This window comes from Solanum stenotomum, chromosome 6 (genome assembly GCF_019186545.1).
Source record: "Solanum stenotomum isolate F172 chromosome 6, ASM1918654v1, whole genome shotgun sequence".
Lineage (NCBI taxonomy): Eukaryota > Viridiplantae > Streptophyta > Magnoliopsida > Solanales > Solanaceae > Solanum > Solanum stenotomum.
This window is the reverse complement of record NC_064287.1, coordinates 21,523,063-21,545,250: the sequence shown is the minus strand read 5'-3', so window position 1 is coordinate 21,545,250 and position 22,188 is coordinate 21,523,063. Positions and strand designations below refer to the sequence as shown.

The 22,188-nt window shown below is 36.2% G+C and overlaps 1 protein-coding gene across 2 annotated transcripts; it reads right to left on the bottom strand.

Annotated features, from left to right (window-relative positions):
* Positions 1–11,733: 11,733 nt before the first annotated feature.
* Positions 11,734–22,188, bottom strand: LOC125866816 (AP-4 complex subunit sigma). Of its 2 annotated transcripts, XM_049547176.1 has the most exons (5): positions 22,056–22,188; positions 21,812–21,958; positions 21,402–21,488; positions 12,139–12,207; positions 11,734–12,053 (listed from the first exon to the last, which is right to left on the bottom strand). In XM_049547176.1, the coding sequence occupies exons 2-5, from the start codon at positions 21,950–21,952 to the stop codon at positions 11,919–11,921; spliced, it is 432 nt and encodes a 143-aa protein (XP_049403133.1). In that variant the 5' UTR covers positions 21,953–21,958; positions 22,056–22,188; the 3' UTR covers positions 11,734–11,918. The 2 variants fall into 2 exon arrangements, with proteins under 2 accessions (XP_049403133.1, XP_049403132.1); XM_049547175.1 differs by lacking the exon at positions 22,056–22,188 and having other exon boundaries at positions 21,812–21,999.

Sequence of the window (22,188 nt, the reverse complement as noted above, 5' to 3'; positions counted from 1 at the left end):
ACTTACAGAAAGCATCCAAAACTAATTCAACTACAGCCAACGAATTTGAGAGTGTCAAAGCTTCAATCAAAGAATTCTAAGTAATGCTACTCCCCGGCAGCGGCGCCATTTTGATTTACGTATCAAGGCATTTCATCCAATATTAAATGCAAACGATCGTTCGTCAGTATAATAACCCAACTACGTGAGTAGTAGATCCCACAGGGAGTAGTACTTCCTTCAAATTCAATAATAAGAGTACAATGACAACCTCTTCAATCAAACAATTCTTGCACAATTAATGTTCAAATCTCAAATTTTGAGATTTAACTATCAATCCAAATTTATACTTCAACACAGGCAATCAAATATTAGAGTAAAGCTTGAGGAATTGATCAGCCAATTATTGAATCTCAACGAAGTGGATAAACGTTACTGCTCAAAATGGGATAATTTATTGTGGGTAGGTCGAACCATATATAAAGTTACTTTCTCTCGAACAATTACATTTTCTATGCTAAATTCTCTCGAACTTCAACACCAATCAAAAGAGGCCCAGCTCTTTACCCTCATCAAATCCACTCTCTCGAGCTGGATACAAAGGTTGGATCACTTGTTTTCACTCTTTCGAGCTGAAACCAAGGAAACCCACTACTAAGGACGCTAAGATTGCCACCTTAGTTCTACAAGATGTAAGACGACTGCAGTCAGGCTTAGAAGGTATTGGATCATCACGTCAAGTCAAGGGACTTGATGGTATTCAGATTGCTGTCATGTCGGCTCAAATAGCACAATTTACATCGGCACTGGCAGAGTCGGAGCGGAGAAGAGTAGCTGAACAGCAAATCATGAGTGAGACCGTTCAGCAAATCAAAGAACAAGTGATGAACTCGCTAGTCGACCTACTACTTCGGCTTCTGAGGATATCGACGACGACAGTGATGAGGATGATTATGTAGATCCCACACCCTAGTTTAGATCTCTGGACATTTATGAACTATTTGAAATTTTGAAATGAATTTTGAAAGACTTAATAAGTCTTCATATTGTGATTTAGATACTTTTGAATGTTGTTTTAAGTTTGTTGTTTATGTTGTGTAGATTGATTATAATTGTGTGTGTTTAATTGGGTTGAATAGTGTAGAATTGAATTGAATTGCATTTGCAGGTGGTCAACAGAAATTGCCAGTTTCTGCTGTCAAAAAAATTGCAGAAAAAGCGACAGACAGCGTGGTTTTGTCCGTCGCTTTTCTGGATTTTCCAAAGAAATAATTTCCAAAAAAGCGACGGACTGCGTCGCCTTTTGGAAATTAAAAAAAATTGAAAATTAAAATAAAGCGACGGAGTCCGTCACTTTTGTTAAAAAAATTCTAAAAAAAAATAGTCAAAAAGTGACGCAGTCCGTCGCTTTTTGAAAAGCATTGAGCTAAAAAGCGACGGAAGTGACTGCGTCGCTTTTCCATCGATTTTGACCAAAAAAGCGACGCAGTCCGTCGCTTTTGGCCGTCGTTTTTTGGCAGTTTTTTAGTAGTGACAATTAAAACTCAAATGTTCAAGTTGGTAGTAAAAGTTTTTTTTTAAAAAAAAACTACTATACACATATTACTAAAATCGTAACGTTAAATTTTGTTACAAATTCATCAAGATAAATTTTATTCATTCAATAAATAATTTTAAATATACGATTTCATCTAGAATATGACATCATTTGAATTATAAAAGTAAACCACTAAAATGATAGAAATATTTTAATCAAAATTAAATGAAATCGTGCATCACGTGGGCACTATACTAGTATATATCTAAAACAAAGAATTGATCAAACTAAATATTTGGCATACACTCAAACCTCTATTCAATCACCATTCTTTATAACAATATGTTTTTATCTCTATAACATTCTACTTATAACTGTGTTGACATTCACTATAAAAGTACATTCTTTTGTAAAATTACCTCTTTGTGATAGTCTTACTCAAATATCAATTGAGTAACAATATTTTGTAAAAAGTATATATTACTAATAAAGATAAATATTTAAATATTTATGTTAATCGTTATTAGTGTCATGCATACTAAATTTCAAGTATGAATATTTAAGAGAAAAATTATACTTAGATGGTATCCATCATTATTTATGGCCATAACCTTAAAAGGAAAGGCTATTGGTGACATTTTCTATATTGATTTTTTTTCCTATTTTGTTAGTTAAATTTGTTTAAAAATTGAGTGAAGTAAAAAATAACATTGTTAAAGAAATGTCACTTTCTCCGCATATTTAAACTTGAATGTACTTTGAAATGTTTCAATGATATCTGGTCATTTTGATCTCAAAAAAATAAGTAACTCTATGACAATTTGTATTAATCATTTAAAAGCATTCTTTCTATGTTCTTTCAATTATAATTATTTACGAAAAACTTTAATTTAGTAATATTAATTTCATTTTACAATATCATATACTATATAATACAATACACATGTGCAACGCACGTGCCGTGAAACTAGTAAGATTTAATGAGTGAGAGATTGTTAGAATGACAATATAATTTTAATAAAAGGATAATGTCTCTTAATGGTCCATTATGCTTGTTAGTGTTTCATTTGTCATCCTAAATTACTCATAATGCTTTATTATGTTTATTATTGTTGTATTTTTCATTCAAATTACTCATAATTCTCCATTATGATTATTGTTTGAGATAAAGAAGCTAATGATATGAAACAAGTTGAACAACATGTACAATTGCTAATTGTTATAGAGTTAGAGTTACACTAGGACTTGGCTACTACATACTAATTAGTTGTCGGCTAGGGTGTTGTGTCTTATACTAGCTGAAGTTGACTAGGATAAGTTTTTATAATTTTAGTAGTAGTAGTAGTAGTAGTAATCCTATACTAATGTAAATTATATATTTGTATTGTAGTAGGACTCTAAGTATAACTAGCTTAGAACTCACCTCCTATATAAAGAACATGTACTTGACAATATAATCATTAATACGGTAAAGAATTCATCACAAACTTAATTATTTACTTAAGATAAGTCAAGAAAAATCTTGTCACGATCCGATTTCTCAGGTCATGATGGCACCTACTATACACCACCAGTAGGTAAGCCTAACCCTTACTCCGGATTCATAAGTGGCACGATCAAAAACTGGATGTGATGACACTCATCTTATCTCACCACGAAAAGTTTGCCTAAAATCCAATTAATACGATAAATATGAAAGTAGAACGAGAATAAAAGTCTAATCCTATAAAATAATGCAGAAATTCATAATCAACGTAAATATACCCCCAAAATATGGTTGTCACATGTACAAGCCTCTAGAGTATTACAATTGATTCGAAAAAAATTACAAGTCTCAAATGACATTGTTATTAGAATATAACAAGATCATAAATAAGGAGTAAGAGGGTCCGCTGAAATGACAAATAACTACCTCACAAATCTCTACACCTCGAACATAGAAAAGGAGAAAGAGTGATTACGTGGATTCAGACTCATAACCTACACAAGTGTAGAAGCAAGGGGTAAGTACCAAATAGCACGATACTGAGAAAAAAATATTCTAAACACAAAGTTAGGTAATATAGAATACAGGTATTCCTACCACACCAATCAAACCTCCACAACTACAACCAGCAAAGCCTAGCAGTTCACAATTTATATAGCACATAGCTCAATAACAACACTCCAACAATTAAAGAATAGCAACACACGAGATCAAGTTCATCAATCACAAGTTCCACAGAAAGGCACTCACAAGTTCACAAATGATAAAGATATGCAATGCAATGCTAAGTATGGTGATGCAAGTCTGACTTAGTGATGCACATCAATTGTCTCTTGGTCCGAGACCCATAGGGAACATATTTATCCATGCATCCATTGCAGCGTATGACACGACCCTCAAATCAATATATTCATTACGGTTCGTGACACATTCCTCGAATCAATATATTCCTTATAGCGTGTGACATGTCCCTCGAATAAATATATTCATTGTGGCACGTGACACGTCCCTCAAATCAATATATCCATTGCGGCAAACGACACATATCTAGAAATGGTACATCCTCTATAATTCTTTATTCTTTATCAATTCAAAAAACACTTATTATAATCATGTCTCATAATCAACGCAAATAGGCATGTTCACACAAATAATAAAGAGATTACATTTCCATATCAACGCACAATTCACAACAACAAAATCATGATACAACATCAACAATGAATCAATAAACCTTTCAAATAATTCTCAACACATCACACTTCAATATATAATTCAAGTTGCCTTTTATTTCTCCTTTTTCATCATTAGGATTATTCAATATGAACAAATCAACTCATCATCAAGTCCCATTACTCCCCAACTGATACGTCCAAACTTACACTTCACTAAAGAAGTAATAACTATCAAAGTCAATTACTGAACTCAATAAGAGTTAAGGTCTATCCCACAGAGAATTACAAAAGAAATAAGTCTACTAGTTCTTATGTTTAGTTGTAGTTGATATTCCCAGAAATAAAAACTAAATGTGTAAAGTAAATTGGGTTTTGATTTAGTGTTCAAGTGACTAATAGTAACTAAAATCCAGTTGTAACAGTACCATGTGATAGTTCCAGAGCTCGATTATAAATTAGAATAGACCGGATCGTGTACCCCATGACATTCAGACTACAACTAAGATTTTACACAAATAACAGTCTCTTAATACAATGCATGCATTATCTAGCAAGTTAAGTACACCTAAATGCTTATCAGTCCTATTAGGTGAATATCACTCATCTTCTCTGGGTCTTAGAATATTTGAATTTTAACTTTTGCTTACTCGTTTAGAAAACTATTCCCTTCCAGACTCAAATCTTTCAAACAAGTTATTCAATTGTGGAGTTCATTCATTTCTAGATTTTTCAAATCGTATTCTTATCTCTCGAGCAAGTAATGAATACAGAAAGGTTCTAACGTGTCACTAGAAATTAATCAATACGAAAATAGAAATGAAGCATGCAAAACTTTAATTGATACCCATCCGTGGTTGATTTTAATGTTGTGCCCAAATCATGGTTCCCACAACCCTAGTTATGGTGTTTAGCTGCTCATGTTCTCAAAAAAAAATTGTGAAACATTTATGAAAGTTTAGAAGTAATAAACTTACAATAATGAAAACCAATCAATCTTGATTAAGAACTCGAATCCAAGATCAAACGTTGATCAATTATCCAAAAGATAAATCAAAATAAGAAAGGTATCGTCTCTTCGATAAAAACTTGTCTCAAAATATTAATGATAACATAAATAAAACCCTAAGTAACTAATCATAGTCTTAAAAATGAGTCCTAGACAAAGTAGGAAAGTGTTCTTGTCGACAACATTCACGGATAGGTAAACAGCCCGTGAATCTCTTCACGGTCCGTTCAAGCCTTTCATGATCCAAAACTTAGAAATAATTCTTGAGCTTCTGCCTTAGCTTTCCACAAACTACTGTACGACCCGTACAGGTTACCATGCCTCGACCTGTCCTCAGCCTCTTTCTCTTATCCTTCAGAGTGAACTTTGACTTGATGTTAGCCTGCCACTTCACGGCTGCCTGGCCTTCTCGTTTAAGTCACTGCGGACTGTATAGGGTCTTGTTCAGTTGCACTTGGCATTTTCTTTTCCAGGCTAACTTCATGGTCAGGTTCATGGACAGTATATAGATACACGACTCGCTTAGCCTTCCATCCTTAACTACTTTATTCCAATTTCAAGCTTTCTCATCCAACTACTTTTTAACAGTCTTTTCCTACAAATTGAATGCTTGGTTACTTGCAATAATTCTTGGTTTTGGAAGTCGAATGTGCTACAAGTTCACAACACAGCAACACCCTCAACTTAGAACCATTGCTTGTCCTCAAGCGATGAAAATGATCAATAACCGATGTTCAAATAATAAAATTGTCAAAGATATGCAACAACTACTTCCACAAAAATTTACACCCAAAATCATATACCTAACATGCAAGGATCTAAGGGCAAACATTTCATAACACATAGTTGATCATGTTTATGCAAGTTACAATCTTCCAGTCAACTTAAACAACTAGAAAATACAAACATATTGCCCTCACTTCAAAGAAGTCCCTCACACATGATTTCAGATAAGATATGGGACTGACAGATACACTCACTCTCCAAAAGAACCTCTGACAATACAAGTACACAGACCATAGGCTTGTTCTTATTTTTAACACATTAATTATCAAACAATTGGAATAGGATCACTCTAGGACTTTATCGACTTGTGATGTTGGCTCGAGTTAGGGAATGGAATATTTACGAATATGAGTGACTAGATTACCTTGGTCCCCCAAAGTTACTTTTTTGCACACAACTCTTGCTTAGGCATTTCCGATTTTTCCTTCTTTCTCGCATCCCAACAACCACATCATTTTCTTTTCTTATTTTCTTTTTTATTTTCGCTTTATATATATATATATGTATCCACCATCTACTTGAACCATTTTTATTTTGTGTTGTGGTTTCGTGCCTTCGGAAAAATCAAGGATATGACAATGATAAACTTTTTCTTCTTAATTTTTCTCATACTCACTTTCAACTTAGGATTTTGGCCTGAGTTGTGTCATCTTGACTTTGGAGAACCAATGATATGACATCAAATCATGGTGACCACTGACAAACAAAAATCAATTTCAAGGCTCAAACAGGGTTCAAAGGGTTCATGATTTCATTTGGTAAATGTTTTTGGCTATTGGGGGCTATATAACAAAAATGGTCTATGATACTTTCCTATCTAGCTATCTAAGAATCTAGGCAAGACTACTTAAGAAATTTTTAGCTTATACATACAGAGTCAAACTTCAAACAAACACTCACACACTCCTGACGCATGCTTCCACTCTCTAGCATTCAGTCAACAAATTCATGTTCTAGTTAGCAATGATCAACACGTAGGTACATGAAATAGCACAAAGAGCCTAGACATTCAAGTATCAAATCAAAAGTTATTTTCACCATACTTAACACACAAAAACTTTTTCTGAATTCGGAGGTATTACAATAAACTCTTTTAGTAAAATTGGTGGAATCATCTACCCATTTGTCTTAACCTACTACAATGAACAAGTCTGCATTCTAAATTTCTTAGTTGAATTCTTATCATTATACCATTCAAATTTATTATACTATTCTTTGTGGGATTCGATCCCGACTCTTAGTTTGCTATTTTTATTGACAACGATCGCTTAATCTTTGAATTTGTTTTGAGAGTAGTTTGAGTGTTATCACTATACTCGTCTCTCGCTTTCCCTATAGAAATCCAGATAGAACTTTGACTAGAGAAAAACCATGATCTTGACTTTAATGGTAAGAGAAAAGCATAAAGTGCCTACTTGACGAACAGGAGCAGTGAATAAAGATAAACTTTCACACGGGAGAAAGTTTTGTTCTCTTTATCAAAAAGGCAGATACAAATAACAACAACAACAACATGCCCAGTGAGATCCCACTAGGTGGGGTCTGGGGAGGGTAAATTGTACGCAGACCTTGCCACTACCTCGTAGAGGTAGAGAGGCTGTTTCCAGGAGACCCTCAGCTCAAGAACAACAAATCTAAGAGACAGGAGAAATATATATACAACATACCAGCCAAAACAAACGATAGCGAATAATCAACAAATGATACAGTAACAACAAGAAAGTAATGCGATGCGAGAAACGCAGTAAACAACATAAGGCTAAGTCTACTCCAAACGCTAACAACCCATACCCCTGCAAGGGAAAACAGCACGCTAGCCCTACTAACCTACAACCTTGATACGTGACCTCCACTCCTTCCTATCTAGAGTCATGTCCTCGGTAATGTGAAGCATAGCCAAGTCTTGTCTAATCACCTCCTCCCAATACTTCTTGGGCCTACCTCTACCCCTCCGCGTACCCTCTACCACCATTACCTCGCACCTCCTCACTGGGGCGTCTGCGCTCCGTCTCTTCACATGTCCAAACCATCTCAGTCTCGCTTCCCTCAACTTGTGTTCCACAGAGGCCACTCCCACCTTCTCCCGGATAACCTCATTCCTAATCCTGTCGCTCCTAGTGTGCCCACACATCCATCTCAACATCCTCATCTCCGCAACATGCATTTTATGAACGTGTGCGTTCTTGACTGGCCAACACTCCGCTCCATACAACAAGGCCGGTCTAACTACCACTCTGTAAAACTTACCTTTAAGTTTCGGTGGAATTTTCTTATCACACAATACTCCAGAGGCAAGCCTCCACTTCATCCAAGCAGCCCCAATGCGATGTGTAACATCATCGTCGATGTCACCACTCCCTTGGATTACAGCCCCAAGATACTTAAAACTTTCCTTCTTAGGAATGATTTGTGCGGCAAGTCTCACATCCACATCTGTCTCATCCACCACATTACTGAATTTGCACCCTAAATATTCTGTTTTGGTCCTACTCAACCTGAACCCTTTGGACTCCAGCGTTTGTCTCCATACCTCCAACCTCGCATTAACTCCGTCCCGCGTCTCATCAATCAGTACTATGTCATCCGCAAATAACATACACCATGGGACCTCCTCCTGAATAGACCGCGTCAACTCGTCCATCACCAAAGCAAATAGGAAAGGGCTTAGGACTGATCCTTGGTGCAGCCCCATCTCAACTGAGAAATGTTCTGAGTCTCCTCCAACTGTTCTAACCCGAGTCTTGGCTCCACCGTACATGTCCTTTATCGCCCTAATATACATCATCGGGACTCCTTTAGACTCCAAGCACCTCTAGAGAACATTCCTCGGTACTTTGTCATAAGCCTTTTCCAGGTCAATGAACACCATATGCAGGTCTCTCTTCCTTTCTCTATATTTTTCTACCAGTCTACGCATAAGATGAATGGCTTCGGTGGTCGAACGTCCCGGCATGAATCCGAACTGATACAAATATTGAAAGAATTTTCATTTAACTAAACTTTGTTACTTTCAACTTTCTACACGTCTCTCCTCTATCTAGTAATCTCGGATGTTGTTGGTGCTTTATGTTGTCCATGGGAAGGTAGTGGAAGAGAAAGAAAGTAGTTGCAATGCTTGAAAAAAAATCAATTGAAACAACATGTGGGATAAAAGGAAAGACTGTACATGTACTGCTCAATGATCGAATGTGTAATCTTCCAGCTTTAGGGGCTTGATCAGGATTCGAGGACTTTTGCTCTTTTCCTTTTTTCGAAGATCATGTCGAATCGCTCTCATACTCCTCATATGTCAGACCTGTTACAACATAGGTCGTCACCGGGGATGAGGGCAGATTCCAATTTGCTTCATTATCTTATTCTTCGTCAGCTACTATTGCTCGAGACCTATCCTTGTGCGAGTGACTGACAAGGGAAAGTGATGGCTTAGGGAGGGAAGGTGAAGTGCAGACTTGGTTATTCATGTAATCATTATGCAATGTTGTAAGTGCACAAACTTAGCCAAGTTTGTGAGTGTGAGAACAATAATTCAAGCATTCACTTCATCAAAAAATAGACTAACTCTCTGAAAAGAAAAAAAAACTTAGAGTCTTCTCGGGAAGCTTGACCGCGGCCAAGATAGAGAATTACTTTCGCAGAAAAGCAAAAAAATGCACTCGAGGATAAGGACTCGCGCTTGGTGTTTTAGGAAGACTGTTTCTCTAGAAAGATTGACTCTACAAATAAAGCACTGAATTGGTGAACTATTTCAAAATATAGAAATGTCAAAAATGAAGAAGGCCAATTTTCTCTTGAACAAAATTGGTCTGCTAATAAGAAAATGGAGTAAGATGTCGCAGCATATCAAGTCAAATATAGAAGCCAATAGGATCATGTCACATGTCAAAATGACATAACATGCCTAGCCAAATCAAAAATCAAGAATAATGTGTCACATGTGTGCAAGTGACATATTGCGGCAAATCAAATATTATCATGTCACTTAACTATGATTGGCCGAAAGAAACTTTTCTTCATCACACCTCCTTCATTCTACAACTATAAATAGGGATCCTCATCATTCAAAAAATTCACCAAAATCCTAACAAGAACCCAGAGAGAGCTTGTGGATCAAACACTGCAATTTTTTCTACAATCTACAAGCGTTCAAGCACTGAAACATTTTTTTACAAGTTCTAGAGATCAAGATGAAGATTCAAGATTAAGCTCAAAGACCCTTGAATTCAAGTACAAATGAAGAACAACTTCATCCAGATTAAAAATAAAGCTCAAAAGCCCTTAAATTTATATTTGAAAACAAGAATCAGAAAATTCATAGAAATAATATCACTCATATTGAAATCAAATACCATGATTTTTGTGATATATTTCAGTCTTGATTATTATATTTTCGAATCAAATTTTACAGTCTTATACCTGCCTCTATAAATTGGTCTTTTACATGATTTTTGAAGAGCAACACATTACTTTTCAATATTTCTTGTAATCACATGATTCGTATCATCTTATGAGAATCATGAGTAGCTACACTACCTATTTCTAGGGTTTTGCCATTGACATGATTGACATTTAACAATCGCTTATAAATATTGAATTTTCCATCTTTGAGTTATTTAATTCTTCTTGGTTTGTATCATTCTATTTTTTAGCCAACTATCAAATATTATTTGTGGCTCGTTAATTGAACTTTAAAAAGGTAATAGTGGGCGTAATAAGTAGAACTTGTTTGTTAACCTTATAGGTAGAGGAAATTGATTCGCTAATGAGGATAGTAATATACCCTTTTGTCTTGCTCAGTTCATACATACAGAATATAAATGCACTTCACTATTAACCGACGATCATATAATATAGAAGTCAAAAATAGTTGAGCAGTCTTATAGTTTTTGGCAAGATGCTCAATTAGTAATGAACATGCAACAAATAACTCAGGTAAATAAATGTGAGTATTAAAAGACTAAACTAAATATTTAAATTGCCAAGACCCTAGACTTTTCTATTAAAACAAACGTTTCCTAGCTTCCTACAAGTTTAATTGTTTTCTTAGTTAACTTTAGAATAATAAAAACTCAAGAATTATTTGTTTCTAGGAATAGTTGAAATAAGAATTCCAATTAGACCATCAATTTTACAGGTCCCTGTGATTACAATATCTGAACTCAGCGTATACTTGCGTGTGCATTTGTACACAAACAAACGCAAAACTACTGTAAAATATTTATTAGGAGCTAAATGGTCTCCTTCCACTAGTACATCTATCAACAATAAAATGGAAAAAAAATTTAAACAGCTTAAGAAACATCCCCTCATAAACTCCTCGCGCTCCAACTAGTATTTATATTCAACCAAAAGAGAGACAATGCTTTCCATGACTCAAATTATTGTTCAGGAATTCTGCAAGGCATCCAAAATACGATGCTTAAACCACCTTTGACTTTGAGCGGCCAAGTGTATTTTTCTTCTCTTAAAAATTTTACAGTTAGCTATTGTGATTGGTGGCGATGGGAGGCAAACTAATAAACAACCATTAGTTCAAGGAGCAGAAAAAGGGGATTCATAAGAGAAAGAAAGAAAAAATCAATATAGGAACTTCAACTAAAAAGGCAGCCTATATAGAAAAAAGTAATGAAAACAGTAGTGTAATATTTTCCTCTTACCTACCATGGAGACTGAGTGGTTTATCGGGAAAGCACCCAATAAACCAGCCTGTAAAATAAACAATTGAAAGGCCAAATAAGCAACAACCGGCAACATACTATCAAGAACTCCAAGTCAAACAAGTAAAATAACCAAAGCAATTTATCCTCCTTATATGTTGTCAAAGCAGATGCATAGCATTGTAATGGAAATAAAGATTGTTTTCCTCATACAAACCAATCAAAGAAGGAACACTTCACAAAACAAATGGTTCACCATGATGCTTCGAAACCTTTTGTGCATAAGAGTGGATTCTTATGATGCTTTGTCCATTAGTTGAATTGGAGTCAGAATATTTGCCTTGCTTGTCTCAACAATACACCCATTCATTACCATTTCCTCCAACATGAAGTGCGCTTTCTCAAGATGAAACATGATATCTAGCTCGCACTATTGAATTAGAAAATTAATAAACCAGAAAGCAAAACATCCCAACTGACTTCCAAAAAATAATCAACTTAATTCACAAACTTACCACATTGCCAAAATGACGATCCATAGTTTCAACTAAGAGGTGAATGAATTCCAAAATAGCTAGTTCATTCTGCCAAATGGAATAGGACATCAATGATGAAAAGGCAAACCAAACAATAATCTTAACTAGCTATGGGACCTACATATGAACAAAGTTTTGTCCCAATAATCCTCCCCCAAAGGCCTGCTGTGCATGAACTAAAAAATTCCAACCACAATTAGGTGTGACACAGCTGCAGTAAAACAGATTGATACATGAATTTATAAAAGGTTTTACTAACAAGATAAATTTTTTTCTCAGATGGTAACAAATTTTATATATTCAAAAGCACAGCAGTTGTGCTGGCCAAAATCACAGGGGCATGATCCAAAAATATACAGCAAACAATTCCTTTCTTACAGAAATCCAAGAACATCTAGTGTTAGCTTCTGAGTCTTTTGCAGAAGCAAGCAATTCAATTTTATCTTCTGAAAGGAGTTGCCTTGACTGAAAATCTCGAGTCCCTAATTTTCGTACAATTCACCATATGCATGCAAGGATCGAATTCCTCTACTTTTTCTGACTTGAAGGTCTTCTCCTTTTATTCTAGCATGACAGCATTTCCTTGTATTGTTTGGCATAACCCAGTGTTTCCCTGCTAATGCTAGAGCTAGAAATATGCTCTAAAGTTGTCTAGTTACTTCACAATGTAAGAACAAGGAACTGGTAACTATTGTATATATATGTGTATAAGTGTGGCCCTTCTTTTTTGAAACTGGTAACTATTGTGTATATATGTGTATAAGTGGGTAAACAGCATATGGGTAGTACTACAACCAAGTTTACAATTGTACTCCAGAAGCTATACTGATCTACCTCTATATTGACTCTAGAACATCAATAATACAATCAGTATCATCTGAGTATATCTGTTTAGACCAAAAACATAATAGCAGAACATAATTCAGTTTGATCTTCTACATACTACTCTCTATATTTTCAAAACATCTTGAAATCCTCTCCTTCCAGATTGTCCACCAGATGCAAGCAAGGACAATTCTCCATCTACTTCTGTTCTTTGCCATGGATCCTACTTCCTACCAACTTCGCAAAGCTTCTATAATCTTTCCAGGCATGATCCAGGATATGCCTTTCAGGTTAAACAAAATTCTCCACAAATGTTGTCACTTTGCAATGAAGCAATAGATGACTAATGGTCTCTTCTTAAACTCCACACAAAAAGCATCTGGGACACATTGTGGTCTTTCTTTTCATTAAATTGTCCTGGGTGAGGACAGCTTCCATAGCCAAGAGCCACACAAAACAAGCTACTTTGTGTGGGATATTAGTTCTCCAAATATCTTTCCAAGGCCAATTATCAATCTGCTGATTAGACTGATTCATCATCCTATAATAAACAGAAAGGGAGAGGGGGGATACCCTTGTCCGATTCCTTTTTGAGTAGAGAAAAAAGCCCATTGGTCCTCTATGCACAATGACCGAGTATTTCATCATTGAAATACTAAATTTGATCCATCTAATCCACCTTCCGTAGGATAGAAATAAGGTAAGACCAATTGAGCTGATCAAATGTCTTCTCAAAGTCAAGTTTGCAGATCACACAAGGTTCACCACTTTTAACCCTCTAATCTAGCACTTCGTTTACTACCAAAGTTGCATCTGTAATTTGCTTGTGCTTTATGAAGACATTCTGATGTGTTGAAACAAGCTTGTCAATAATACTCTTAGGGGTCGTTTGGTTTGAAAATGAGTTATGATGGGATAAGTTATGTTGGGATAAGTTATGTTGGGATTAGTTATGATGGGATAAGTTGTGTTGGGATTATTTTTTATTGAGTGTTTGGTTTGTTGTATTCAAAATAATAAATTTTAAGAACAATTTATTTGTTTACAAAAATGCCCTTCATTAATGTAAAAAGTTATATAACAAAAGGGTTGAAAGAGACATTTTTGTCATTTACCTATTTTATCCCGGGATAAGTTATCCCGGGATTACTATACCACCCAAAGAGAGGATAACTTATCCCGGTACTAATTATTAATCCCGGGATAAGTTATCCCGAACTTGCCAACCAAACAACAAAATAAGCGGTACTATAATTTAATCCCGGGACTATTTGGTATTATCCCTCACACCAAACGACCCATTAAGTCTTTCAGCCAAAAGCTTAGACACAATCTTATATATACTGCCAATGAGGCTAATTGGCCTTATAGTGTTCTAATGCCACAGCTCTTTTCCTTTTAGATATCAGTGCAATAAAGGAGGCATTGCATGATTTAATCATTTGGCAATTCTGATGGAAATCTATGAGAGCTCCCACCACTTCTGGCTTGAAAAAACCCCATGTTCTTTAAAACAAAACCATAGTGAAACCATCAGATCCTAGGGCTTTGTCAAGAGCGTGGGACTGAATGATGGAGTGAACTTCCTCCTCATCAAAAGTTTTTTCAAGCATATATGTATCATCGCCTGATAAGTTGAGCACATAATTCTCAAAAAAAAAACAATCTCAAAAAGTTGGGCACATCTTCAAAATTGGTAGTAGGCCTCTAAGCTTTAATTTGAGTGTATAGATTCTGGTAGTACCTCCTCCTTTATTTGCACTTTGTCTTCAATTATTTCCATCCCGCCTTCAGTTTATCTATGTTGTCATATCTCCCATGAGAGTTGGCCATTGCTTGAAAATACTGTGTGTTTCTGTCTCCATCCTTAACCACAAACATCTGGACTTTTGCCTCCAAGAAATTGTTTCAGCTTTGGCCAAATTCTTAACTTCAAACTTCAAAATTGTTCAAGCATGAAGCAGGACCCAAAAACTTTGATCCAGACATAACCTGAAGTCTGATTAGCTTACTTCGTACCCATGATCGGAGACCCCCAGTTTACGGTTAGCCTCCGACCGTTCCAAAACCATTCGCCATCCTTAACCGTAGCTGCCTCTTGTCTCGAGGGAAGTTCGAACATGAACAGACTGTGAGAAAAAGAAGTCACTTTCATGGGATTTTCTTTCAGCAATACTTCCTCTTCATTCAGAGGTATAGTCTCATTGCCATTAGTTAGGTAGATGTACTTGCCCTATTTCCATGGGTAGTACTAGGATACTACCACCACTTAGGTTACTAATTTCCACCCATGCTGAAATTTCACAGCAAATCGGGATGGTGTAAACATATCCATCACTTTCTGCTTCTACTTTTGTTTGGAAAGTTTCTTTGTCTCCCTTCACTTTAATTCTAGCCCAACTAGGACTGTTCAAAACCAAACCGAAACGAATAACTGAATCAAAAAAAAGTTATTGGTTTATCGGTATTGATTTAGTAGTTTTGGTAACGGTTTTGGTTTTTTCTTATATCGGGTTACTGGTTCTTAACGGGTTAACCGATAACCCAATAGTAGATTAATAGTTACATTTATACCATTCGGTATATGAAGTTCTTGACTTAGGATTTAGTTTCATACTTACATTTCCCGCAGTCAATGTACTTAACCATAGCCACCTCGTGTCTCGAGGGAAGTTCGAACATGAACTGATTGTGGGACAAGGAAGTCACTTTCACGGGATTTTCTTTCAGCAATACTTCCTCTTCATTCAGAGGTATAGTCTCATAGCCATCAGCTAGGTCGATGTACTTGCCCTATTTCCATGGGTAGTACTAGGATACTACCACAACTTAGGTTACTAATTTCCACCCATGCTGAAATTTCACACCAAATCAGAATGGTGTAAACATATCCATCACTTTCATGGGATTTTCTTTCAGCAATACTTCCTCTTCATTCAGAGGTATAGTCTCATAGCCATCAGTTAGGTCAATGTACTTGCCCTATTTCCATGGGTAGTACTAGGATACTACCACAACTTAGGTTACTAATTTCCACCCATGCTGAGAAACTGAAGATGCTAAAAGAAAGGTTAAAAGAGTGGAGTAGAAACAACAGGGGCAACTGGAAACAAAGAAAGGGTGACAATTTAAACCAGCTTGCAACTTTGGAAGCAATCCAGGAAAACAAAGAGCTCTCACAGATGATGAGGCAATGCAAAAATCAAATTTGGCTTTAGAGTTTGAAGAAGTTGCAAGAAATGAGGAGATAGCTTGGAGACAAAGATCAAGAATACAATGGTTGAAACAGGGAGACAAAAATACAAAATACTTCCATAGGATAGCTACAGCTCACAAAAGGGTAAACTCCATAGATAACTTGAAGGTGGATGGTATGGAGGTGACAGATGCAAAGGAGATCAAAGAAGCTATTCAAAATTACTACAAGAACATGTATAAGGAGGAAGAAGAATGGAGGCTAGAATTAGTGTTACATGAAGCTACAAGGATATCTGCAGAAGAACAGGAGGAGCTACGAAGACAATTTGAAGAGGATGAAATCTTAGAAGGCATTAAATTGTGTGCTATGGAGAAGGCACCAGGGCCGGATGGATTCCCTATGTCCTTTTATTTGGCTTTCTGGGAACTTATAAAGGAGGACATTCTGAAAACTATCCAATATTTTTATAAACATCAGAAGTTTGAGAAAAGCCTCAATGCAACATTCATAGCCTTGATCCCAAAGAAGATTGGAGCTTCAGAGTTGAAAGATTTCAGACCTGTAAGTTTCATAGGTGGAATATATAAGATTGTGGCAAAGATACTGGCTAAAAGACTCAAGAAGGTGGTTAACAATTTAGTTAACAAGCATCAGATGGCATTTATAAAAGGAAGACAGATCATGGATGCAGCCCTAATTGCTAGTGAGTGTGTGGACTCGAGACTTAAAGGGGCAGAAGCAGGTATCATGTGTAAGCTAGACATAGAAAAAGCCTATAATCATGTCAACTGGAGATTCTTGTTGAATACTCTCAGTCAAATGGGCTTTGGTGAGAAATGGTTGAAATGGATTGACTTTTGCATTAAAACTGTCAAGTTCTCTGTTTTGGTGAATGGTGAACCTGTAGGTTTTTTTGTTTCTGAAAGGGGTCTTAGACAAGGTGACCCTCTGTCTCCTTTCCTGTTTATACTAGCAATGGAGGGATTTGATAGCATTATGAGGATAGCATTACAGAATAGATGAAAAAAGGGTTTGAGATAGGAAATAGCAGAGGAGAAATAATGGAGGTACATCACCTACAGTATGCAGATGACACAGTGATATTTTGTGAGCCAAAGGTTGAACAAATAGGTTACATCAGAATGATTTTCACTATTTTTGAAGCTTCTTCTGACTTGAAAGTTAATTAGGGAAAAAACAGTTTGTTCCCGATAAAAGAGGTGCCAAATATCCAAAATCTTGCAATCATTTTAGGGTGCAAAGTTGAAAATAAGCCAACTACATACCTTGGTATGCCTCTGGGCAGTGAACACAAGGCAGGGGAAATTTGGGATGGAATATTAGAGAAAATTGAAAACAGATTGGCTAGGTGGAAGGCACAGTGTATATCACTAGGAGGGAGGCTCATCCTTATCAACTCTGTACTTGATGCATTTCCTACGTATGTAATGTCTCTATTTCCCATACCTCCCAAAGTTATGAAAAAGCTGGACAGACTTAGAAGGGATTTTCTGTGGCATGGCTGTAAAGAGGGCAAAGGATATAAACTAGTCAATTGGCAGACAACAATGCACAGTAGAGAACAAGGTGGCTTGGGCATCAGAAATCTAAGAGCACAGCACAATAGTTTATTGATGAAAGAACAATAGTTTATTGATGAAATGGCTCTGGAGATACAATGTGGAGGATCATGCATTATGGAGGGAGGTAATTAGACACAAGTTTGGTGAACTCAACCCATGGTGTACCAATGTGAGCACTGATACCTATGGAGTTGGAGTTTGGAAGACCATTAGAGCTCTATGGCCCAAACTGGAAGGGAACTTGCAGAAGAGAGTTGGAGATGGGAAAAGAATAAAATTCTGGAAGGATGCTTGGAAGGAGCAAAGTCCATTAATGGAGATTTTTCCAGACCTATTTATTCTAAGCAACAACCCAGATGGCACCATTTATGATATGTGGAGTGCACAGGGATGGAACTTATTCTTCAGGAGATTGCTAAATGACTGGGAGATCGATAGAGTAGCCGATTTGCTAAATAGGATTGATGATTTCAATGGCACTACTGCTGAACCAGATACATTAAGATGGAAACACAATATTGATAGGCAATTCTCTGTTAAAAGGGTTTATAAAATGGAAGAAAGGGTACAGTGTAGAGGGCAACCAAAAATATGGAGAAACTTATGGAATAGTCCATCCCCAACCAAGATAAAATGCTTTGCTTGGTTGGTGGTTAAAAGAGCATGCCTGACACAAGAAGCTTTGAAGAAAAAAGGGGCCATCATAGTTTCCAGGTGCTTCTTATGCAATGAGACAAATGAAACAAACAGTTTTTGCACTGCACCTTTACAGCACAACTTTGGTCTCTATTTCTCAACATAACAAAGACAAGCTGGACTATGCCGGAGCATACTGCAGATTTGCTTAGTTGCTGGATGAAAAGAGCAGGCAGCAAAAGTCAAAAGAAGTGGTGGAGGATCATCCCACAATGCATCGGTGGACAGTTTGGAGAGAGAGAAATGGGAGGTGTTATGAAGATAGATCCAATTCCATTCAGAAAGTTAAATGGAATTGTATAATATCTTTCTACTTTTGTGTAAAGAAGTAGGTTCAGAGGATATAGATCAGTTTGTAGATTTATTAAGATCTCTGTAAGTATCTTGTTTTCTAGTTGCTGTTTTTTTTTTATCTAACACTTTTTGATGGTGTCCAGCATGTCCTTAATGCTGAGGAATACCCATTTACCAGTTTCAAAAAAAAAAATCCATCACTTTTTGCTTCTACTTTTGCTTGGGAAGTTTCTTTGTCTCCCTTCACTTTAATTCTAGCCCAACTAGGACTGTTCAAAACCGAACCGAAACCAATAACCCGAACCAAAAAAAAATTAATGGTTTATCGATATTGATTTAGCAATTTTGGTAACGGTTTTGGTTTTTTCTTATATCAGGCTACTAGTTCTGAACGGGTAACCGATAACCCAATAGTAGATTAATAATTTCATTTATACCATTCGATATATAAAGTTCTTGACTTAGGATTTAGTCTCATACTTTCATTTCCCACTGTCTCAAACTCTAGGTTATTCTACAAAGTGCTAGTGATTTCTTCTAACCAAGATGCAATATGTCAACTCATGGGCATAGTTCATTTGGTTTGTCACCTTATTTCAAAATGATTTTCAATGATTCTTTTTTGTGTGTGAAATCTTAATGGTTAAATCGAGATCGATTTTTCTCCAAGGTAAGCATTGCGTCTTCGTCCCCCATGGCAGATGGAACTCTAGCTAGAAGACAATCAGTTTTAGAATTTTCTTTTCCTATTTTGTTTATCTTATCTTTCTTTTGTTTTAGGACAGATTTTGTGTTGTTCTGGGACGGGGCATTTATGGTCTGGATATGATCGTTTGATTCTTAATCAAGAGTCTATATGATCCACCTTTGAATTAAAAAAAAAAATAGATAATCAAACTGATAAATAAATATCTTAATGTTTCTATAACGGCTAGCATGTCTACAAATCGATAACCCATAAGTCGAACGATAAACTTCAAAAGTAAACCGAACCAACCGATATGCTGCCCTAACCCAACGCATATGATTCTTCATACTGGTTTCTTCTTTTGTTTCAATTCGACTACCACAAAACTACGAATTACTTCAAAAACCTTTTGGGACCATAACTTTAACTTCCCTAAGGGCCAAATCCATATGTAGTTTCTTTCCACAGGTTTTGGACAACATCTCACTGTGGGAGACCACCAATCAAGTAGTAGCTTCACATACTTCCAGCACCATTCACTTGTAAGGACATGTTCAGCAATTTTTCTTGTCAAAAGTTCAATCAGGAAATAGGAATCGTTCATCTCATAAACATTAACATCATGTGCAGAAGGTGACCCATCTTCGGACGTCATTTAGAGGTGGAATGTCCTACAAAGACACATGGAATCTACTAACATTACATCTCCCTAGAAAATCCCTGCCTATTGTTTTGGAGCTACCAGAGATGATGATTCTGGAGTTTGATTGGCGATGTTTAGGTTTATGTAGTCATCCATTTGTTGGCCCTGACTACTTCAGCAAAAAAGAAGTTGATGGTTGAATTACAGGTTTCTTTTCCTTTATGTTTGAAGCATTAGTGAATCTTTCTATCCTTAATGCAATCTTCTCCCTCCATGCTTTAACTGTAGGTTGATGGTTTTTTATCTGTTTTTTCCTTGTATAGCAATAATGCTGATGTACCTTCTGTATTTATTGTATTTCAAAGTACAGTAAATCCCTGCATGGAAATCTTCTATTTTCCATCGTATGACCGACATACTCTGGCCCTTTGTGGCCGTGTTAAGAATATAAACAATCCACCTCATGACTTTAAGGCTCAAAGTGACTCTCCTAAGCAAATTTCTTGCAGCATTCAACCCAGTTGAACCAGATTTCAGATCCTGAAATTGTCCTTGTAATGTCATCAGATTAAAACCCTGGGTTAAAATAAATTTTACCATCGCCCATGTTGAATATAGACTAAGTTTCTGATCAATCACTGACGAATGATTGAGGAGCAAACTAAATTTCCTATTGCGGAGTTGCCAGAAAAGTGGTCGTTGAGCTTGCAGAAAGGAGAGAAAGCTAAACCAAGAGAGAAAGCTAAACCTCGATTATCGTGTCTGGGAGTATTTTTTATGGTCAACATCTATTTTGCAGTGGCCCACCTTAAAACAAAAACAAACAATTCTCAGATGAAGCTTAATAGCTAGTGAACATCTAGGGGAACACCTCTGTAATAAGAAAATGTTCTGGGCCTATAACAAAAGAACAAGACAAATACTGATCTGGACTGCAATACTTATACTCCATAGTTATCCTAGTCTCTTAGAGTTCTCCATAGTTGATAGATAGCATACCAAATACCATTAGTGTGGGAGGTAGGTTCACACTTAAATTTAAGATATTTCTCTAACTATACATATGGAAAATGAATAAGTTTCCAGGTCATAGAATTAGGTCATGGAGGTAAACAAAGGATGCTTCCTGCATTGATATGACAGGATATTGTCAAGAATAGAGGGGGGAGGGGGATCGACCTACACCACTTCAAACATAAAATACGAACAAAAATAAGTTAAATTCGATGTAATTGAGTGGTAAGCAAAGAGGTAAAGAAAGGGTTAGCTGAGTTGTAAATAAAAAAGCAGGAAGAAGTCAACAGTATAACTTACTTCTTCATTATCAACTCCAACAAGGAAAAAGAGTGATGCATATCGCCTATAGACAATTTTGTAGGTACGATGCTCCACAAATGAACACTGTTTTGAAATACAGGAAAAAGAGTATCAACAAGAAAGATTGGAACAAAGAAATTCAGAACCAGAACATGTTATGCACATTCACAAACACAATAAAGAAAAAAATAATTTTACACAGAAATAATAAGCTTTAAAAAAGGTTGAGAAAGCAGAAAGCTGACTAGTATACAAGTAAATTATTTTTAAGGGATCCGTCATGTAATTTCATTTCATTCTCTATTCTGATCGCATTAGCAGCTATGTCTACAGAATTATAGCAACGTTTGAACATAAGAAAAACTAAGAATTGAAAGACCCATAAGAACATAGAAAAAATTGGGAACCTGTTGTTCGTTGCGGGCAAGGCATTTGCGTACAATTTCACCCTCAAGGGCACGTCTTTCTTCAAGAGTGAGGTATTCGTAATACTGGGCAAGACGGGTTTGTCCTTGCTTATTCACCATTAGTATGAATCTGATCCCCATGATTACCTGATCCAATTCCAAATTCGATCTGGTTAGGTTTTCTCTTTAGGATTTAATTAAAATACCCAAAACCCACAACAGACATTCACTAATCTGAACTTACTTGCTTTAATCTTGTCTATCTCTAACTAAGAAATTAATTCTTCCTCTTACATGGATGACATTGAAAAGATAGAAGAGGCAGAGAGTTGAGGAAGAAAAGAATATATAAAAGAGTGAATTCAGCCCTGGACGAC

Bases quoted from the DNA above. Each gene is read 5' to 3' on its own strand.
- LOC125866816 (XM_049547176.1), bottom strand. From the start codon at position 21,952: ATGGGGATCAGATTCATACTAATGGTGAATAAGCAAGGACAAACCCGT. The intron at 12,208-21,401 runs GTAAGTTATACT...TCCATTTGGCAG, and splicing joins TTGGAGTTGATAATGAAGAA to AATGAACTAGCTATTTTGGA. The intron at 12,054-12,138 runs GTAAGTTTGTGA...CTAATTCAATAG, and splicing joins ATCGTCATTTTGGCAATGTG to TGCGAGCTAGATATCATGTT.